The sequence below is a fragment of the Bactrocera dorsalis genome, chromosome 3, assembly GCF_023373825.1.
Source record: "Bactrocera dorsalis isolate Fly_Bdor chromosome 3, ASM2337382v1, whole genome shotgun sequence".
Lineage (NCBI taxonomy): Eukaryota > Metazoa > Arthropoda > Insecta > Diptera > Tephritidae > Bactrocera > Bactrocera dorsalis.
Window position 1 is genome coordinate 72,279,854 of NC_064305.1, and position 23,139 is coordinate 72,302,992.

General features: G+C 36.6%; 1 protein-coding gene across 2 annotated transcripts in view; it reads right to left on the minus strand.

Moving 5' to 3' along the window:
• The window catches only part of LOC105227319 (semaphorin-2A), a 237,932-nt gene that overhangs the window by 150,564 nt on the left and 64,229 nt on the right, over window positions 1-23,139 (minus strand). For both annotated transcript variants that reach the window (XM_049452246.1, XM_049452245.1), the window contains exon 2: window positions 11,179-12,432. In XM_049452246.1, coding sequence (XP_049308203.1) covers window positions 11,179-11,365 — 187 coding nt within the window. In that variant the 5' untranslated portion in view covers window positions 11,366-12,432. The remainder of the gene's footprint in view (window positions 1-11,178; window positions 12,433-23,139) is intronic.

Consider the following 23,139-nt stretch of genomic DNA (forward strand, 5'->3'; position numbering starts at 1 on the left):
TGTCCGCGGCTTATATCAAAAATTTATAGGCAACAAAAAAACCAAATATCGGCTTGGTCTGTTTACATTATTTTCTGTTTCTGTTTCTGTTTACGTTACGTCACACGTTATACGTGTGGGGAAAAGCGCTGCTCGCTTTCTCTTTATATTTGTCAAGATTGCCACTGCATTACTTGACAAAAATCTTCATAAATCAGCAATAATTCGTTGATTTTTCTTGTGCCACAATTCCACTTTATACTATACTAGAGAAGAAGAAACATTAAGACTCTTTTTTTGATAATTATTCGTGCAATCGGTAGGTAGTCGCTTCTAATTGTATCCTTGGATTATTAGATAAGAGAATTGAATGACTTGTTAGTTCCTAGTAACAAATATAAAGAAATTACATTACTTTTCGTCAAAGATATCCCAAAAAGAGACTTAATAGACTCTGTTAAAATTCGCATCAAGCACAGGTATCCTAAAGGATGACTACTCCTCTTGAACTTAGCAGCTGAACTCCATCTGGTATTGCAAAAGACCAAATTCATCTATAGGTGGCTTAAAGGCCTACCATATTAACCTAACCTAACGTAAATGGATAAAAATCTGTTATGTAAAAATAAAGAGTTTTCCATACAAGTGAATGGGTTGATGAACCAGACAGTATAACAGCTCTGTGTTATAGTTGTCCGATCAGAACAATGTCTTCAGAGGTGTTGCAATATCTTATATAATATTATATACCAAATTTTGTAACGATGACATGTCGAATTAGATAGTTTTCCCTACAAGGACTTGAGTTTGTATGGCAGTTACATTCTATAGTGGTCCAAAATCGGATGTTCCGACAAATGAGCGGCTTCTTGTGGTGAAGAGAATGTGTGATCGATATGTCAAAAAGTGAGGGACTGATTCGAGATAAAAATTGTATTAATAATAAATACTAGCATGAAAACCCAGATGGCGCTATTGATAAGCGACGTAAGTACTGTTATATAATATGCTTTTCCGGAAAGTTTTTTTAATTGTTTATAATAAATTGAAATTTTGAAGGCAGTAATGTATAACACAATACATAAAAGCATTCACTTTTGGTCAGTCCGGGTCACTTTTGATCAAAAGGAATACGCATATAAATATGAATGGACAAATAAATCTGACTAAGTAACGCTCTTTCCTTTCTAAAACTATTTACCAACCAATTTTTTCTAATATTTCTTCAGTTACGCGCCACTGTTATCTGCAGAACAATTTCACTTGCACCTTGGACACGGCAATTTCATTACTAAATAGTTGTGTTCATTTCTTGTAGTAAGTCACGTCGCCGCCGCCACAGCCACTGCGTGAGTAACCCAAAAATTACAAAAAAAAATGAATAAACGAACGCAAAGAGTTAACTACCAGCGGCGAACGATGCCACCGAAAAAAAAGGAAACGCAAAAGTTTTCAATAAAAAACTTTTACCTGCCGCGGACAACGACCAGGTGCTGGCTGCAAGACTGACTGGCATGCCACGCCGCGTAAGTGGCAATATACAAAGCGCCACAGCAACTCTCTCGGTTGGGTTGGGAAACTTTGCTGAGCGAAAAGCTGAGTGCCACCGCACGCGAAGGAGCGAGTATTTGCGGCACTGTAGCGTGCGCGCAGGTGGTGATGTACAAAAATATACATATACATGGTATACAAGTAAATATGCTTAAGTTAGGTTTTTTATTGCTTGTGTTGTTCTTATGGACCAGCAGCACCAGCAGCAATTAAAACGCCAACGAAACATGGCGACGTCAGCGGCAGCAACAGAAGCGCTTGAGTGCGGCGACCGCCGGCAGCAAACTTCAACAACGAACCGCAACTGCTTACACAAAAACGCACACACAATTGCATACAAAGTAGTTTAATGGCTGTGCGTGTGTATTGCAAGTATGCGTGTGTGTGTGTGCGACGCTCGCTAGTGGCACAGGCCAAAAAAACAGCAAAAGAACATGAAAAAGAAATAAAAAAGTAAATAAAAAATACGCTAAAGTGTAGCAAATGGGCGGGTAGCGGGTAACTCACACATACACGCACACAAATTTACACACACACACACACACGAAAATAAACGTGAACGCGTAATTAACCAACAATTTAAGCTGTAATTGCACTGAAAAGTCGCATAAAAACCCAAAGTTTGTCCAAGTTTGATGCGCCAGCATGAGCATAGCGTGCCAACTTCCACTCACGGCAATACGGCTGCGCTACTATGTAGTTAACGTAAGCGCTTATTACGCTAACGGCCAACAGCCAAGAGCTAACAGCCAACAGCCAGGCACCTGCGAAGGCCGCGGAGCGCGCGCGCTGTTCGCTCGCTCCACTATCCATTGCTGTCGAGTGCTATTTCACTCGCTTATTCTTTTTATTTATTTTTTACTGCAATTTTAATTTACCGTTTTTTAACATTTTTTAATGTTTTTTCTTTAATTTATTTTTTGTTCTATCATTTGCTGCTACTTAATTTTCCGATTCTCTGGGGCGTCTGCCAAATCGACATGTAGTCAGTCATTAGTCGACGCTGTCTGTGTAGTTGTGTGGTGTTGCTGCTTTGCACTCATTTATTTTCTATCTGCAGTTTTTCATATTATACCGTTAGGTTTGTTTTTATTGCGCGCCAACTCATAGCTCACTGTTATACAGCACATTTATTAAGGTGATTAACATCTGCTATGCGAAAGTTTTACTCGCGCTCCAGTTCTGCACACCTGCATACCGCCAATTTGTGGCACAAGTGTGCTGTAATGGCGCTCCAGCGCACACGCACATGTAAACAAGCACACTTGCTGGCAGTTGTGTGTGTATGGATGTGTGCGTGTGTATATTGCTTAGCTGTTAAGTAGCAACTAGTTATGCTGTTCGGATAGTTGCTGATGTAGGGCAATTAATTATGGCTTTAATAATATTATTGCTATTTTTTGCTGCTTAATTTTTGTTGCATACTTTGCGGCGTTCAGAAAAAGTTTTTAAATTATTTTAAAGCATTGTTCTTTTTAACAATTTTTAGTTTGTTTAAGGTTTTTTAATTGAATTTGTTTTCAATTTTAATTAGATTTTTATATTTTTATTGAATATTGGTAGAAAGTAGAAGTCGAAAAATAAAAGTATAGATAAGGTATAAATCAAAACCAAGCTACTTATACCATTTTTTCGATACCGAGGAAAATTATTTTTTTTAATCGGGTGAGATGGATGAAAGTTTTTTCACTGCGCTTTGAAGTAATACCATTTTTTTGTTTTTCGAATTATTTTTTTGGTGTATATTGAAAAATAAAGAAAGTCTAAAAATCATGCGATTAAAATGAAAGCTTTGAAACAATAATTTTTTAATTTAACATCGAATGAAAGTTAATCAAAATATTAATACATATCTTATTATTTGTCAGAATATATATATACTATATCTATATCTATATTATCTCTATATCTATATCTATAAAATAATCTATAAATAAAATAGTATCTCTATCTATATCTATATCTATATCTATATCTATCTATATCTATATCTAAAAAATATCTATTTCCAACTTTTCACATATTAATAATAAGCCAACCTAAATAGTGTTATTGGTTGTAAGAACAAAGCGGAAATTTCAAACAATAAATTGTTGAAATAAACGCTGTTTTATACTCGCCAATGTAAGAGAGTAGCAAATTGAAAAAAACTTTGTAGTTTTTTAATCAGACTGGAGGACTTGCGATGCAACCTTGTGATATCACTTCCTCTAACCTATGCGCAATACTTCTCTGCTGTCTTTCGTAGAGAAATGTTTTTTTTTTAAGACTAAACAAATTTTTTATAAACTCCCTGTAGCGTACATGTCTTACATTTACTATGAACAAAAATAATAATACCGCTCAACGTTCGGTGCACACCTCAAACTTTAAACGCGTTTTTCTCAAAACAGACTTTTTTAAACTGGACATGATTCCGGTCGAACTACTCAACTGATTTGCTTAATTTTTTTAAATGTTCACAAAACGACTACCTATCGTCCCTACTAGATTCATAATTTTTTATAATTTATTGACAATGCTATGACAAAATTTATGTAAAAAAATATGGAAAAGAATTAAAAAAAAAAATAACATTAATTACTTTTTTATTTAACAACATTTTTTCATGACTCTAATAAGGACAATAACCATTCACGTACTTTTCAAGAATAAATTGGGTTTTGTGTACCAGACATGAGAAATCGTATCCGCCAGTGAAAAAACATCTCATTCACCCAGCCATTTCTCCGACAGATGTCATAATAAAATTCCGAAAAAATCTGTTTATGTACTCCACGTATACCTCATAATATACCTCAAAAGTTCAATTGTAGAAAAAATTGTAAAAAATTCTATGAAATAAAAAAATGTCAAAGAAACAAGATTTAAACTGACCCCTTAAAACTCGGTACTTAATTATACTCTGAACGGAGTATACTAAGCTTGCCATGATATCCAAAGGAAACGTCGAATTTAGCCATATCCATTTGATTGTTTGTATATAGTCTATCATTTTTTTGAGATATCGGTCTGAAATTTCGTACACGTCCTTTTCTCACCAAAAGCTTTCGCCGATTTTGCACCACTAGACAAGCTGTCATATAAATTTCCCAATCAAAATCAAGATATAGACCCTTTTTTACCAAGACAGTTCAGCAGAATAGGCGTCAGTTCTTCCATGCCACAGAGGAGACGGAAAATGTCTTGTCACTCCTACGAAGTAATACCTTATCTAGTGGTTCCGTGGGAGAATCTTGAGTTGGAAATAGGTTTGGTTTCGTTTTCTCTTCAAACACAAAGAAAGTCTTAAAAGCATGCCATTTTAAAAATTAAAGCTTCTAAACTGAAGAATTCAGATTTTGAAAATGGTTTAATTTAATATCGGGAAGGAATGTTGATTGGTTAAGTAATATTTTTTCAAAAGCCAAGCATTAAAGCACAACTTTTTTTCTCGACAAAAAAAATAAATTACTTATCAGCCCTATTTTTTTTATTATCTACAGATATGAAAATAATTTAAAAATAAAATAATCAACTTTACTTAGTTTTTTAGTCAATATTATATTATCTATACAAAACCTAATAAAAAATTTCTTTTGAATTAAATTTTGTACAGCTAGCAACATTTCAAGCGAACTGTCAATTAAAAATTCCTGCCTTCGCAACATTTGTAAAAGCAAAAGCCTGAAAGAAGTTTCCATTTCAAGAATTTGCTTAATTATACTCTGAATAACCCACGAACACTACTCATTCTTTACACTCATTCCTTTACGCTCTTAATAGCTACTTCCGAAGAAAGCAAATTCCTTGACAAATCTGCGCCTCAAAAGGCATGCCAAAGGGTTGAACAAAACTAAAGGCACGCAGACACACACACATATTTACATAACAGCGCAAAAAAGTATATTTTCAATATTAACTGAAACATAATTAGAGGAGTCAATGATGATGGCCAGCCAAACGGGCAAGCATCGCGCGGACCTGCCGAGCGAAAGCGAAAATGCCAGCGAATAAATTGCAAAATTAACCCCAAAAAATAAGAAATCTCAACTTTCAACTTATCAACAGCCGGAAATCTTAGCAACTTTGTGCATCACGACGCGCTGCTGCAGCAAAGAAATGAAAGGCGCGTCTTGTGGCAAGAGCACAAAAAAAATCGGAAACTTTGAGTCCATAAAAACAACACTTGAAAACTAATTAGACCCTAATAGCGAAAACTTCAAAGTCCAATTATGTATATAACCAAAGGAGGAAAAGCAGCAAGAAAGAATATAAGAATATGAATGTCTATGCTGAGGCAAGAAAAATTCAAAAAATCAGAACAAACAAAAACTTTTTAATTTTGTAGCCAGTCAGCACTAACGAAGACGCACACGAGGTGCGCACACGAAGCGCAGACTGGGCGAAGAAAGCAAGAAAACTGGTCAAAAAGTTGATAGTAAAACTGTGCAAGAACTCAATAAACCTGCAACAACTTACAACTGAAGCTGCAGGTTGTTGTTGTGCTTGTTGTTAGCCTTTACTAGGCAGCCAAAATCGTCTAAAGCAATAGTTGTTTCAAGACAAGCGCTGCGCGCAGCAAGAGGGCCAGTAAGCGAGCGGTAAAAGATTGCGAAGCACGTGGAGCAGGTGGGGTGAATGGGTGAAACTTGTAAAAGGCGAAAGAAAAGCATTGCGGCTAAATAGAAATACATGAACAACAACAGCGAACTACAAGATGAGAAACAATTTCGAAAGACAAATGAAACACTAAACCGCACAAAGAAAGTAGAAGGACGAATGAACGAGTATTTGGGCGACGCAGAGGCAGAGGCAGCGCCAGCAGCTGTGCGTGTTGTCAGGGCAACGCGTTGCCGAAATGTGGGCGTGGAAAACAATGCCATAGAAATAATAGCAAAAGCGGCTTAAAGTAAAATAATTTTGCTAAGCGATTTACACTGAGCTGGCGCACACGCTGTGTTTCGAGCTGAATTGCACAATGAACAATGCCAATAAGCGCTGAAACCGAACAACAAAGATAAATTTTGGCAAAATTGAAAAGAAAAACGCTTACGATAAAAATATATTCGCCTCAAATTGTAAGACCAACAAACTGCTTAAGCAAATGCTAAACAAAAGATTTGTGCAAATTGAAACAGAATTGGCAAGCAGAACAGAAAGAGTACTTTCTAGGGTAATACTAGATAGTGTAGATAGAAGAAAAATTTAAATCCTTTGGTTTATTAAGGAGCTCTGGTTCCAGCAAGGACTATAAGATACAAAAAATCAATTTAAAATAGAGATGGAAGTAGAAAAGTGCTACGGTAAATAAGTCAGGGATATATGTATAAGAATTGAATTATGGTAGTTTGTTATACCGATGGAGACCCTCGCTTTCAGTTATCCAATAATTTTTGGTCATAAAGATTTAATTGTAGTGTTTTTTTATTTTTATGATCTAAAAGATGCACATATTAACTGTTTCCGCAGAAATCTTTGACAAACAATGGATTTCTCCGTTCTTATTACTATCCTCCTCACATTAAAAAAACTCTTTTAAAGGTTTTGACTTCGTTTGGGAGCACATAAACGGTATATATACTATACTAGTATAAAAAGTAAATATTTGATTGTTTTTGTTTGATATAAATTGGCTCAGAAACTACTTGACGGCTTGGAAAAATTCTGTCACTATTGGCAAGCTACACTATCTATGGTTATATATTGGTTATTTCTGTCAGCAGTACCTGAAAATATAATGCTATATATTTATAACATGATGTAGAGAACCGCAAGCAATAAAAAGTCTCAATTTCGGTTTTTTTTGATGATACGTTATTTTACATTTATATACTTACTATACAAGTAGTTCTTGCGGTTTTGAGATAATTTTGCATGAAAGGTTGTGGACCACAATTATTTGAAATTTGTAGAAATTAGTAGAACACAAAAGGTAAATTTTGCCTCAAAAACTTTTGCAGAGTGACTGATTGCTTTTTAAGAACTAAAATGCGAGTTAATAAATTTAAACAAGTAAGGAAGGCTAAGTTCGGGTGGATTCAAACTTTTATACTCTTACAACTTAAAGGAATCAAAGCCAGGGAAATATATTAAGGCATAAAATCTCAATCAGAGGATCGGAATCTAAGCATTTTAAGTATACATATATAACTTATACATTGCCCGACATACATATTCGACATGAGGTATAATATAAAAAGGAAAATCATTTATCGTCACCTAAAATGCAAAATAACGTAAAATCACTTTTCATAAGTTGACAGGAAAAATGATGTATTATAATAAAAAACACTCAGATTGAAAACACTCAGATCTGAAAACGGAAGCTGAAAATTGTATGGGACATATATGTAAGATACTTTAATGAATAGTAAGCAATAAAAAAATTCATTTTCGATCTGTTTGATGATACGTTGTTTCATATTTTAAGTGACGATATGTAATATGTGGGAGTTGAGGCTTTATCGATCGATTTTAACTAATAACTATTGTGATGCCAAATACTAACAAAATTTTGTCTGGGTTTCATTGAGGTACCTGTTCTGGTAATAGTCGTATGACTACTCTGGGGCTTTCGCTCCATTTTATTTATTTAGGCGCAAATATATACTGTTATGTGTAAAACATGTTCGGTAGTTTTCATTGAGATATTAGAAAAATTGACCGATTTATCCAGTATAAAGCCCGCCAGAAATTCGAAAATCTTTTTTTAAAGTATATGGTAGCTCAAAGAAGAATTCAACTAATTTTTGATGCACAGAATTATTATCAGAAGAGGATTTCCACTGAATTTTAATTGTATATCGCATACATTGAACGATGTTTTCGGTCAAACGTCAACTACAGATAATGGGGCTCACATATTCGGTACCTAAAGGCTTGAACAGTTTTACTTGGATTTGGTACATTTTTGATCATAAAATGGCACACTTTAAAGAAATTAATATTGGAAAATTTTATCTCGTTTTCTTAATTACTTCTTGATTTGTGTTCTGGAAAAGAAATCCGAATCGAACCGAACCGAGCCACTTTACCATATAGTTGTTATGCAAACTGTTCAATAAAACCCAGTCCTTGTATAGAAGACTTTTTTGTTTCACAAGAAATCTTCACGAAATTTTCATGGATTATTTTCAAAGCAATGGCATAATTTCCGTAGAAATTATTCAGAATAAACCACTATAGCATATAGCTTACATACAAACTGAACGATCAAAATCAAGTTTTCACATTGCATTTTTTTTTTTTGTTTTGAAAGGTATTATAGCTTTTTTTCTTTTTAAATACAGACCATTGTCATCTGAAATCACCTGGGTATGAAAAAATACTACATTAGCCAATGACATAATGATTTATTTAACTTTTCCAATATTCAAATTTTTTCTTCTAACAGCAAATTCAATTTCAAAAAACTTAACATACAGTTTCTTGATTTTTTAAAACTGCAGAGCAATTATCTTGACTTATCTTAACTTTGTTTTTCGTATAGCAATGGCTCGTAAAATGGTTAACTTATGCCAGTACTGAAAAGGAGTGCTCTGAACTCACTCGCATATGTATTATATTTCTTTACTATAGTTCATACAAAAAATTAGCACTTAGTCAGTAGGCTTCACTATCTAAACTTCAAATTTATAATATGTCTACTTATTCATGAAATTTCTGACGTAGAAACGATTGGCCTTGAATACGTCAAATCTTCTTACAATATATATTATATAGGTATGAATTCAGAAGAACTAAACACTTATTATTTAAAATATGCATGAAAGTGATTACTCTTACTTTAAGCTGTATAATGGAATGGCAAAAAAAACACTTTTAAAATAATTTTATAGTACGTAAATTTTCTAAACAGTTTAGACATCCGAAACATTGACGGTAGGACGGTGATGTTAAGACGACCAAAATTGAAGTACTACTATCTTTGCAAAATTTATTCCACACTGAAACAAAGAGAAAGAAAAATTTGTTTTTTTATGGGAATGTACCCTTTTTTTTTATAAAAAAATGGAATAAATTCAAAGTATATCTTATTGGCAAGTTGGGAAGAACTCGTCAATATTAGGCCAGCTAGTTATTTTTACAATGGAATACGAAAATAAGAAAGAACATGTTCACTATGTTTGTCTCAAAGAACACGGAAAAAACGTTTTAACGGTAACTTTGGTTGGGATGACACATATATATAATATTTACTCACTTAAAATGCAAAACAACCTATCAGCAAAAAATTCGAAATTGAGTTTTTATTGCTTATGATTCAGAATGCATCTGACATACATGTGGCATAAAATTTTCACCTTCTGCTCTCAGATATAACCAATATGTAACTATTTTACAAAGAAAACTCACATTTTGTTCAATATGAGTGGTTTCTTTTACATCGTTTTTTCTTGACTTGTAAAGTTATGAAACCTTATTTTGTATTTTAGGTGACGTTATGGGATATCCAGTACCAAGCAGATGCTTTGGAGGAAATTTTTTTTTAAATTAGAAGATAACTCCTTATAAATTATGTAAAAACATAAAAGTGGCATCTAAGGTTCTAAACTTACTTAATTTTTGCCTGCTTACTAATGGATTAAAGCGCTCAGCTTATTAACTTTTTTTAATAAAAAAATGTAAAATACTCTTAAGAGTGTTCTTCCATAAATTCCATTGAATTAAAACATAAGACACTGTAATGGTGCTTTAACTATCGATATATGCAGCTCTGCCTATAAAGATAGACTTAAGTAAACTCTTCCTACAAGATGCCAAATTAATTTGTAGTATCCCTATGATTAGTAATAAGCTATCTAAGAGAGATCTTTGTTCGGATCGACCTCTTAATCTAGCCTAAACCTATGGTTATATCAATTCTGAATTAAAAATATATAATAATTTTTACTATTGTCGGTGACTATATCTACAACAATTTCGTGGCTACTACTTTCTATGGTCGTATAAAAAATATTTTTATTTTTTTTTATTATTAAATACAATAATTTCACCAAATCACAGTAATAATCACAACAGCTGCTCTATTTAAGATGGACTACTAATATGTTCTTCAAAATCTACATAGCTACCAGCACGAAGAAAAAAATATAATTTTAACTGTGTTTTATTTTCAACCATGTTAAGTCTTGAAAGTATATTTTTCTTATTATAAAATTATATAAAACAAAATTCTCGTTTGGTTTTAAAATAATATAACTATAACTATGACCTAGTATAAGCTGGTAACTTTCATATGCAAAATTTAATGAACTAAACTATACTTGTTTGAAACATTTCATTCCTTTTTAAAGAAAATAAAATAAAACTTTTAATAATCACATTTCACAAACCAAAATTTTTCAAGCTTCCACTACATATCTAACACCTTGATTGGCATGTAAACTCCCTTACCTACCGCAAGGTTTGTTTAACAAACAGAAAAAAAACAAAAATAAAGGCTATGCTGGCAAAATTAGCTGCATCAGCTCAATTCGCATATTCGCGCATTTGCGCCTAGAAGCGCGCTATTGCCATATGACTATGCCTTGTTTTTGGAGTATTGTCCTTAGTGTTTAGCGAAAATCTCTTACAGTCTCCAATTTTTTTTTGCTCAACTTCTATTTTTTACACCCATATTTCACTACCTTCCTACAACTTTGAACTTCTTGCAACTTGACTCACCTTTATGATGTCGTATGTGATGCACGTTGGGTGTACGCAAACAACAAGGTTGTTCATAATATAAATTCCATGTATTTTCATAATCCGAATAGGCGTAATCCACAAGAGCTAACAGTATTATGGAGGTGAGCAAACGCGACACGGCCGTGCATGCCGCACCGTTGTGCCAGCTGTGTTTTGAGCACATTTTTCACAAACAAATATTTCCTTAAGGTAACACAAATTTACCAGCACTGCTTTATGATTAAATTTTTTGAACAAATTTTTGTGCTAAGCTATTTTTACACTTGAATTTATGCACAATATTAATTTTTAAACTTTTTCCAAAATATTTTTTTTTTTTTATAAATTTTCAATCAAATTCTGAATAATTTGAGCACTTGATTTGGTATTTGAGCGTTTGTTATGTTTAATATTATTTTTTTATCAATAATGACGAAGATTTGCCGTTGATTATGTTTTTCTTTACTGTTTATTTTTTTTACGTTTTCTTTTGTTTTTTTTTCGTTTCTCTTAATGTTGCAAGTTGCAAGTTATGCCAGCATACTCAATTGCTTTTAACTCTGTTTTCAACTACTAAACGCCAAATGAGTTATCATTTCCATTCTGAAATATTTAACCACACATCATTTTCGTTCATCACCGCATTTCTAAGTATACGAGTATTTTCGGCCTTCATTGAAGTCCAATAACCGACGAATATTTCGTTTAGACGATTTTTTGTTGCTGACTCGTAGCAGCCGCAAATTGATAACCGCACATCACGAAATTCAAACACGAACTGAGTTCGCTGAGCGACAGGATTTGTATTAAATAAACACACTAGCGACTAATCAAACGTGCCAACGGCGCACTAACACCGCCACAACAGCAATAACACACGAGCGCGACTCGCGTACGGCGAAAATACGACAGAAATTAACGAGTGTCTTATTGGCACTGCAACGCCGTGTTGAAAGTATAACAATTGCGGCGAAAAGTCAGCTCGCTTACTTACGAATCGTTGCTCACGAGCGCACTTGCACACCGGCAAATTAACGGTGAAGACTATTTAGCGGAAGCAAAACGACGAGCAGAGCAGAGAGTTTATGCTGTCGCAGAGTTCTGTAGCCTTTCATCAAACTCCGCCGAAAAATGAGCGACTCGGCAAATACAGACGAACTCACAGTTTTCGTTTATAATTCGCCCATATGCTCAGGTGTTTCGTACGTTGCGCTGAGCAAGCATGCCAATCCGTTTCGTGAGTGTAGCAAACTGCAAAGAGAGTAAAAAATATTTTAATGAAAACGTTAAGTGAGAGTAATTTGAGAGTTGAATATATTGAGAGAGCTTAAGCAAGAGCACGCTGTAATTGACGCCGGCGCATACACGAGGGATATTTTTATGCTTCATGAAACATGCGAAAATATCCCTACACTCATGCAGCGAAAGGACTTTCAAGCAGCTCCTCTATAATTGCTTGTTTCGCTGCATATTTGTCAGAGCACTTTGCTGTTTATTTTTGCGCTTCTTCTTCTTCGCATTTATTTGCAAGGCAAGCGTATATTGAACTTGTCGCTTTTATTGCGAGACACTTCATTGCTCGCCGGGCGACTACAATGCTCCGCAATGTGATTGCCTTCAAGAGCTGCGCTGGCGAGCCTAACAAAAACAATAGCAACACACAGCAGCGCAGTGGTGTTGGTGTGAAAAGTCGGTGGCAGAGGCTGAATTTTTCAAGGCTAAGCAGTTGAAGCAATTGCTGCTGCAGACATGGTGAGGAGAGCGACAGCGCAGTCAATGTCGACGCAGATGCCGACGTCAAAATGGCAGGTGTATGCATAAGTAGAGACGCGTGAGGCGCGGGTTTAGGCGCTAAGGTGCGAACGTGTGTGGAAACTTGCAAAAGTGCGCGACACACACACAATATAATATATATTTTCGCTGTGGTCTAGGCATTTAAGTTGTTTTAATCCCGTCTGCTGCGTCCATGCTGCTTTAAAGCGCAGTCAACTGGCCAGCTTAACCCTTTGGGGAATCTGCGTGTTACTCACATACATACATATACTTTTTGCCTCACTGTCGTCAACGCCGCCTGTAGCGCACCTTCATTGCTACAACTGTCGTGTGTGTGTGTGTGTGCTGCAACTATTCCACGCCTGCTGCGCTACAATGTTGCAAATTTTCCACATCATTTTATTATTCGCCATATTTTGCGCCAGCATTCACTCTTAGTTTTGGTAATCACATTTTCTTTTCTTTTCATTTTTTGTTGCGACTCTTTCTTTCTTCGCTTTTTCGGTCCATTCATTCATTCATTCACTCAGTCAGTCGCACACAATGTGCCGCCGTGAAGAACGTTGAAGCTGTTATACGCCAGACATAAGTCACTCATCCGCCGCAGTGCCGTGCGCCGTGTTCCGAGTGCCAGCAGACAATTCACATGACTTGCAAAGCAACGACGTCAGCAAAGGCAGGCGGATAGACATTGAAACTGCCAGACGAGTGGTCTTATGCGCTGCTAGACTAGCAGGCAGACTAACATATAGACAGACTAACAGGCTGCGTTATAAAAATACAGACTAACATAACAAACACACAAACAAACAGACAGAGAGTCGCAGAGGCGGACAAACGGGGAAAACGGGCAGACAGCGCAGCGCGTCTGGCAACAAGAGTTTCCTTTGTGGCGCGCAAAAGGTGTACGGTGACGTCAAGGTGTTGCTAAGCAGTAAAGCAGCCGTACGTTTAGCACACTTTCGAGCGCAAGCGAACTACACACATGCATACGTAGTCAGGACGTTCAATGAAGATGTGAAATTTGTTGCTGTACATGTGAGAGGTAGCAGCAAGGATGAAGTTCTCTGATATGTGGTTTTGTATGTTTATTTGTATATATGTGTCTATGTATGTGTGTATGTGTTTGTGTATATGTATTTAACTAGCGCTTGATCTGCGCTAATGCGCTTCCTTTTGCCTTGTTCGTATGCTGGGTGGCATGGAGTTGTGTGTGTTATTTTAACCCCGAATTAATTTCAATTTAGTAGCACAATGTCAAGGCTTCGTGCTTGTGGTAAAGAAGATTAATATGTTGCTAACTTAAACTAGTTTTTCTGCGGTTGCTTCACAGCATTTCGCATTTCGCATTTCTTTTCATATTTTTTCAATAACCATATTTTTTTGGTGGAATTTTGGTGTGCGCGAATTGCTTAAAGGAGACTTAAATTCATCAGCTCATATCGAAAGTTTATTTGAATTAACAGTAATTGAATATGCAAGGCTATTACTTTGATACCAATAGGAATCATCATCGAAAGATATACGTAAGAACAACGTTTATAAATTATTGAATTTTATTATCAAAATAGTCGTAATTATGGTTGTAATAATCGTCCACCTGTGCTCGCAATTCGTGGAGTTGTTAAAAACTTCCAACCCACATTTTCTTTAAATAAAGTTTAAGTGTCTGTCTACGACGAATAATCCAATTCAAAAATTCGGCTCAAGTGATGTTTGTAAACATGAACTGTTGCATTCTTTTAGCAATGTAGACAAGGATTTCTATGCGAGTGGCATTGTGAAATAATTCTTAAAATGACAACAAGCCATCCAACGAAATTGTGCAATTTTTTTTGAAACGAATTAAAAATGAGATTTATATTTTTTCTAGAAGATATCAATTTTATTCGGGAGGTTTCACACTCTCCTAGATCGTTTGTTTATATTGCTTCAATATCTTCATTACCATCGTAAGATTTTAGTCCATCGTTAGGCCCATTATGTCTCCGGTTGGTAACCAAATAAAACCTTATTCATCAGCTTAATGGATTCCATAAAAATCCTGTTTTTTCCACCTCAGCTACTCAGTGGTTAAGTTGGAATATTGGGAATCGTAGAAGATTTTCCTTCTCATACGTTTAAAGGCTGGGAATTCGCAAAGATAATGTCTCATCAACTATCGCACATGCTCTGCATTCCGTCGAAACCACTTTTGCAATCTTCTGAAGGTGATATTTTTCAGGTGAGTGAACTGACCACTACAATATAAACCAATTCTTTTTTGCTTAGAAATATAAGCTGTTTGAATTGTCCATCATCAACTACGACAAAGTAGCTTTGTGATGTTCTTTCCATTGTTAGTGTTCCAAGATATGTTCCTCAAACGTTCATTGCTTAAAACAACTTTTGAAGGAGCTGTGTGTTCTGGAGAAGATTAGTGGAATTGTGTTCCCAACGGTGCCCGAGGGGTCAACTCGTCAGCTTTTCAATTCCTTTTTTTCCTCAATGACTTGGGTACCCAGATGATATTAACCGAGTTACCTATTGCGTGACTAGTTATTGCCTACTGGTTGAACCTAACAACTTAGTATTGGTGCTATGGATAGCCTTAATTCTTGCTTGGCTCTCCAATAGAAGGCTTATGAACTTGCTCGTTTGAGCAGAAGCCCACTTGGCGCCCACTTTTATGTCAAGAATTTCGGTCCGAAAGGCTAAATTGCAGTCATTTAGTTTGAAGCTACCTTGTACGTATGGATAACTGCAAAAGAAGCCCGCTTGTTTCTATTTATCCCTTTGATCCATCGGTTGATAAACATTGCTTCATTCTTATCTACTGGAGAATGAAAATCGTCCTCCTGGATGTCTTTTTCTGTCTTTCATTGCCAATTTAGTTCTGGATCATTAACAATTCGAGTATAATTGCATGCCTGTAATGACGTCGAGCCTTACTGAATAGCCTACAATCATGAGCCGATTGACCGAAAGTATTGCAACGTACTTCACTTGACTGTATATTGGCCGAATATTGAGTTTTACCTCCGGAGCCGCTGTTGATTTAGTTTTCATTGCGCCCATACCAATCAAGCAGGCCCGTTGCATCTACCACAACACAATAACATATGTTAGTATTGGACAGTTGACACTTGTGTAGGGCAAATAGACCATGTGGGTTCGTAAATCCCACAATGACAATGGCTCATCGGCAGGAGTTCCTGATTCGAAGGGCTTTAGAAGCTCTGTTCTCATTGTTTTTTCTCCAGCTTGGTTTCTTATGAAAGATAACTCCGCTATATTTGACATAGCTCGAGAGCACGATAGTCCTATTCCACAGTTGTAAAGGGCTTAGCCAGGAAATCTGTATCAGAATCTGCATTAGCTGAGAAATATCTGAAAATGAAACGAGGCCTGATATCTCTACACCAGCTTCAGATTTCCGCTTATAGTTCAATATCATGACTTGCACCGTTGTCATCTACTTCCAGAGGCTATAGGAAGCTTAGGAGCCAATAGGCTTTTTCTTTTGAAGGACGATGAAATTACTATACTTTTTTAATTGTAAGATATCAGGAATATTTTCACAGCAACAAATCATGCTGCTAAACTTCTGTAGGATTTCCGTATTATAATGGCCGATCAAAATATAAGCAATTGCTCTCTAAAACCCGTAAAAAGTTTTACCTTTTCGAATATTTTACGGAGGGTTGCTTACGCCCGTTATATTCAGCAATTGCGAATAAAATAAATTTCGGTATCCTTCATATAAAACAATATACTCGTATATTGAGGTTGTGTGTACTGTTGTCACCTCTACTAATCCCTATCAAATTAATTCTGCCACTCCATGCAATTGCACACTAATTACTGCAAAATTCCATCAATACTTTAAGCATTTCAATATATGGTAAGCCATTATATAAGGTAAAAACTTCGACTACTCTGTGCCACTTGCCTTCACGCTCTGCATATTACAAGAATTTACCGCAACATTTTCTTCATTACAACTCTATATACACTGAGACTAATGCGCACACAAACACACACGCACAGAGTGAGAGAGAGAAATATTTCAATGTTTCAGTGTAGAATTAGTCGATTGACTGCTTCAATGCGGGTTTTAAAATTCTAACAAAGTGCAACCAAAAACAAACAAATATATATATTTGCAGTCAAAAGAGAATTCTCAACTAACCTCATCACATAATTGGCTAAAGAATCTATTTGACGTGGAGTAAAACGTTAAAGGAGTTAGAAGAAAATGGCACAATGCTATTTCATGGTTCAGTGCGATTGGCAGAGAAAATGCTTGTGGCTAAGTGAATGCTGTGCAGAATGTGGAAAGAAAAGGTACGACGATAATCAGAGTATTGTTAAAGCTTAAAAATTTAAACTGATATTTTTTTTTATAATAACTATTTGATAGAAATGAAATAAAAATGTGAGTTTTTTTGTTCTGGGACGGAAAGTCTGCCAATTAAGGCTATAAAAATAAAATAACCGAAATGTAAGAAAATTTACATTTTTTCCTTGATTTGCGCAAATATAAGTGATTCGTGAATAAAAGGTATTCGCAAGTAAAAATAAATCTGAAAAATATTAAGCATTTTTCAAGCGAAAGCTTGAGACAAGTTTTGAATATTTCATGAGATTCATTGCTTTTCTCGAAAACATTTTGTTTTTGCCTTAAATATTTTTCAAAGAAGTCTACTAGTACTGTTCTCCAACACCCTACATCATTCCACTCATTCAGATCATGGAAAAATGTGTTGGAGAACATTATACGTAGATGTTGCACAGCTAGAAAATATTCAAAAGTCCGAAAAAAGCGTCCACAAAAAATTTTTTCGCACATTACGATTACTGTCGATCTTTTACTGGGTGTCCCAAAATTTAAATTTGCCGCCGTTTCAATCAATCATTATTTTAGAAATATTGTACATGTCTTCCAAACCATTGAAACTAGCTTAACCGAAACTTATTGAGAAGAATTCCGTTTAGGTTTACTCATACGTTGTGACTTGTCAAAATAACGTTTTATTGAAAGCTACTAAAAGCGCGATAACTCATTGTACGTATTCATATGTCACAAGCATCAAATTTCTCAACCAAAATGTTGGAGTAAAGCTTTGAAGGAGGAGATGTAAAAATTTTGCAATGGACCCATTTTTAGGTGAAATCCTAAAAGGTCAATTTGAGAAGTCCCCTGCCTAACTTTGTATAATACGTTTTTTTGGCAAAATTCGTTTTGTTATTCAATACATGTAGTTCCCATCAAAAGTGAATATCGCGATCCTCAAACTTTTTGATATCAGTTTTGTAGCCGATTTGTCCTTTTCTTCGGTACAGATCTCAGTTTTGGTGATTAGCGCTCAGTTTTCGTGATTCGATGGAAGTTTCATCCCAGCAAGAATTCTTTTGAGATCTATAAATAGGAAATGCTTGCTGTGGGCCATATCAAGAAACGCGCTTCACTGATTTTTCCATGTTTTCACAGTACAACAAAATTTTTGACTGGGAATTCGGAAACACTTTAAGGCGGTACTTATGATAAGAAGATGAATATTTTTTCCATTCTTTTATCACTTGCTTATCGGTTAAAGGAAAGAAACGCGTCTTCATCGTCATGATTTCTATTCTTGGGGTCACCATAACGGGTACTTTTTTCAATAGCCTTTTTTGACAGATCACGCCAGAGTCGATTCAAGCTGTCATGTTATTTTTGTTCTGTATAGTTTGCCATTTCATCGCGGAAAACTCACGCCTAAAACAACGTTTACAAATCGTTCAACGTTATTACGTAAATTCACATTCTGTAAAGAGAGACCGAATGGACCACGGTGTCAAGAAAATATAGCAGCCGTAGCTGAGAGTATACACGAAGATCGCGGAGAATCAATTCGGCGACGTTTGCAACGTGACTTATGGAACGATTTGGCTCATTTTGCGTCGAGATCTTCAATTGAAACCGTTCAAAATAAATCTTGTGCAAGAACTGAAGCCACTCGACCTTTCCAATATCCATTTCAGCCAGCAAAACAACGGTTTGGTACCGGTCGCCATCATCGCTTCACATTTCTTCAAAAATGATGCCGGTGTATATGCAACCGTCAATGAAGACCGTTATTGTGCCATGATAATCGACTATTTGATACCAAAAATTGAAACTCCACTCGGCCCAGCTACATTTTGTTTCAACAAAACGGCTCCACTTACCACACACCGCATTAAACAATGGATTTATTGAGAAAATACCTCGGTCGATTGGCCACCAAGAACGAGTGATATTGCACATTTAGACTTCTCCTGTTGGGATAAGAGAAGTCTAAGGTCTATGGAGACAATCCTGTTTCAATTGAGGCCTCGGAGCAAAAAATTACGCTTGTCATTCACCAGTTATCAGTCGAAATGCTCGAACGAGAACGAAAATATTAAAAAGAAGAGACATGAAGTGTTCGAGAATTTCGATTTTTTCACATTTCTATACTAGTACACCCTTTTCAACTATGTAGCTTTAAGACAATTCTCAAAAAAAAAAAAAAAAACATTTTTTAAACAATTTTTAAAGGCTAATTTCTTTAAAATGTACAAGACTTTATATTAACTATATTATTTAATTAAAAATACAAAGAAATTCACTATAAAGGCATATTTTCTTCCAAGCACGTCATACCGTTCCCATACCCTTGAAGAACTGCTTTGAAAATGCAGTCATTTGCTACAAAGCAACTGAAAAACCCAAACTAAATAAGTAAAACGCCACGCCAAATACTTTGTTACACATTTTAGCTTATCGCCAGCAACCACCTGCACAGCATTATTTCTCCACTACAACAATTCCATATGTTGCAAATATTTTTATGCCACCATTTGAGTGCTGCCGCACGACAAAAGTTTCACATTTTTTTATGCCGCCGTTGCTGATTAGTTACGTGCCGGCCACTTTGCCGACAATTTGACTTTCTCCTTATTCTACTTCTTTATTATGTGCATTTAATATGTTGCCCTGGATAATCCACCACCACCGCTACCAGGAGGCGCAGCAGTGCAGCACCACCCCAACAATGCAACAATAACGACGTCAAATAATGCTGAGCGACAGCGCAACAGACAGGCAGACAGCCAGCAATGCCGCGCTACGACAACTCATTACTAATGTTTGTTGTTAAGTCCATCTTAGCGCCATTCGCGCAACTGTAAACGTTCAGCAATCAACTGCTCACCATTCAAAGGCAGCCAAGCAACCCCGACTTGGCTAGCCAAGCGTACGAGAGTCGCGTGCACACTCAGCTACCTTGCAACACAGGATATACTAACAGTAATAAGAACAAAAATGTGCTGCAAAAACAACAACAATAATGTGCTGCCACAACAACAGCAATGTAGTACAACAACAACATCGAAGTGTGCTGCAACACTTTGCGCAAATCCTGCTGCACATATTTTTCGTGTTTGCTTTACAACGCATTTACTTGTTTGCAAGGATTAACAACAAAAAACATGCACACCCATACAGTTACAGTCACACAAACAAACTTACACTCACACGCATACAAAACGCCATGCATTTGTATGCCAGAAGTTCGCCAACAGCCAGTTGATTGCCACACCAGGCGACTGGTGGCGCAAGGACATGCCACGTTGGCGTGAGTGTGTGTGTGTGTATGTGGCAACAGTAGTCGTGCTGCAGCAGCGCCTCGCACAAAAAACGACCTGTTATCGCAGCGTGCACACGTTTAACTGCCGCCACACTCACTTCAGCCGCACGCTTTTTACACACCGCGTCCTTGCCGGTCGGCTGTTTGCGCGTCGTGCGACTGGCCGGCCGCCAGTTGTGCAGCACACAACGGTGTTGTTGTTGTTTATATACACATATATATTTTTTTATCCTGCCAGCTTCATTGTTTAGTTGCTAAGTCCGCCTTGCTGCTGGCTGCTGTTGCTGAAGTTGATAAAGCCGCCAGCAGCTCTCGATTTTTCGGCAGCATATTGCCAGTGGGAGTGGTTGTCGGTTGCGACGCGCCTGGCTGCTGTTGCTGACTGACGTGCTTTCACTCTGATTGCCAACATTAAATGAATGCATCGAATTACATTTGCTATTAACTGCAGCAGCAGCACGAAGGTTGCTATACTTACAAAGTAGCATTTGTATAGCATACATTTAGGCGCGCTGTACATTTAAGCTGCAAATATACTAAAAATTTCATACATATTCTGCCAACAACGGTACAAAGTTGCAGCAGCTATCGTAATCAGCTCACACTCTGCCTCCCGCCGCCCTGCCACACGACGTTTATTTGATTGTTTCTTTGTATCGCTTGATTGTTGCACTGGCCAAGACCTTGCAGCACCCGGCCATCTGTCTGCAGCGCAATCAGTTAAGCATTGCGTAGTCCCTAATGCTAGCCAGCCAGCCAGCTCACTTGCAGTTTGGCTGCCAATCTCATTTGCTCAGCTCCCAAGCCGACTGTCGCTTTATACGCCGGCTCACGTAACCCCGGCGGCTCGACTTGGTTGGACTTGGCTTTAGCTGCTACTATTAGCCAGCTTGTTGGCCCGAGCAGCTGCCGCTTTTTCTTCGCCTTGCCGGTGATTATTGTTTACCGCACGTCCTGCAACATTGCCTTTTGCTTTTTTTGTTGTTTTCTGGTTATTTTCTTCTTACTTTCTTGTTTTTACTTTAGCCTATTGTATGTTTTTTTGTTCATACATATTTCTTTTATTTCGCTCTGCACTTTCTTCGTGAGTGCCTCTCATTTTCTCAACGTCAATGCTGCGCATTTGTATGCAATTTTTATCGCTTTGTGGCAACTTTGTTACTTGGCAGCGGCGGCAACTTGTTTAAGAATTTTACAACAGCAATCTTTGTTCTACCAAATCCGCTGTACACCGCAATCTCTTCGTCGACACAGCCTCAACTCTCTAACTTTGTTTTTGTTATAGAAATCTGTCTCCTCGACCCGCTCAAACTAACTTGCAATCACCTCCTCGTCGCATTGCAATCCTTCTTATTACTACTATTATTATTCGTGTACTTTTTCTCTGGATTTCTTATGGTACCTCTGCTCGACTTGTGGGTGTTGCGGCCCGCGCACAACATTTGATGCATTGCAACGTGCGACGTCACTAAAAAGTTTTTTGTAAACCCATTAAAAGGCTATTCATCAAAAGTTTTGACTCGTCGCCTTGCCTGCCTACATACTTCATTGGCCAGCCGTCTGTTCGGTCCATCGCTTGGTCGTCCGTTCGTCTATAATATACCTTATGAGTGGGTATATCAAGCTCAGTTCGTGCTTCAACTCTACAGCAGCACTTCTTGGCACTTCGTTTGGCTTCATTTATTGCTTTTTGCTCGGCGGTTGTGTCGCTGGGTTGTTTGTTTCCTTTAGTAAATAAATTATTTTGCTTTGCAAACAGTAGTAATTTGATATACATTTCGCTTAATGGGCGCAATAAAAATGTAGGAACGTGTTGGTCGCTTCGAGAAATCATAAAATACAGTAAGGAAGCTGGAAGTTAAATTTGCAATTGTCTGAACGAGACTTAAGTTCTGAAGGATTTATTAGTCTGTAAGCTTAAAGAGTCTTATTGCATAAATAGTGGGTCTAACGAACTTGAGGATTCGATATTGTCTTAACAGTATGTAAGTAATCTAAAGTTTTTGATGTGATCCTTGATAATAATCATCATAAAACCATTCTGTTGAAAGAAAGTTAGTGGAATATTTATCCTAAGTCGGTATACGAGGAAAACGACGATATGGATTTCGGTCTCTTCGACTAAGTAATACAACACTAAAGTTCAAACTAGAAACTTTGACGATCTACTTTCGAACGATTTCAGAATCAAGCCTTTACAATTAGAGGCTAACTAATCGTAAGAAAAAACGTTTATGATGTCTATTGAAGAACTAAAACGGTAAATATTTCGGTAAATACACTGAGCACAACGTTCGAACTTAGTGATGGAACTTGAGACCTCTAGGGCCGCGATATCCAGGCTACCTTTCGATTTGTCAGGAAGGTCCTCTACTTCAATTATCACACGTTAAAGAACGATATCCCGTCTATTTCTATACTAATGTTAATTTTTGGACAACGAGCACTTTATTATATGTATTTAAAAGTATATGTATTACTTGACTGCGCTAGACCCTACCTAGTGGTCTGTTCACACTTTGCATTCATAAGCTAAAATTCTGCTTGCGTT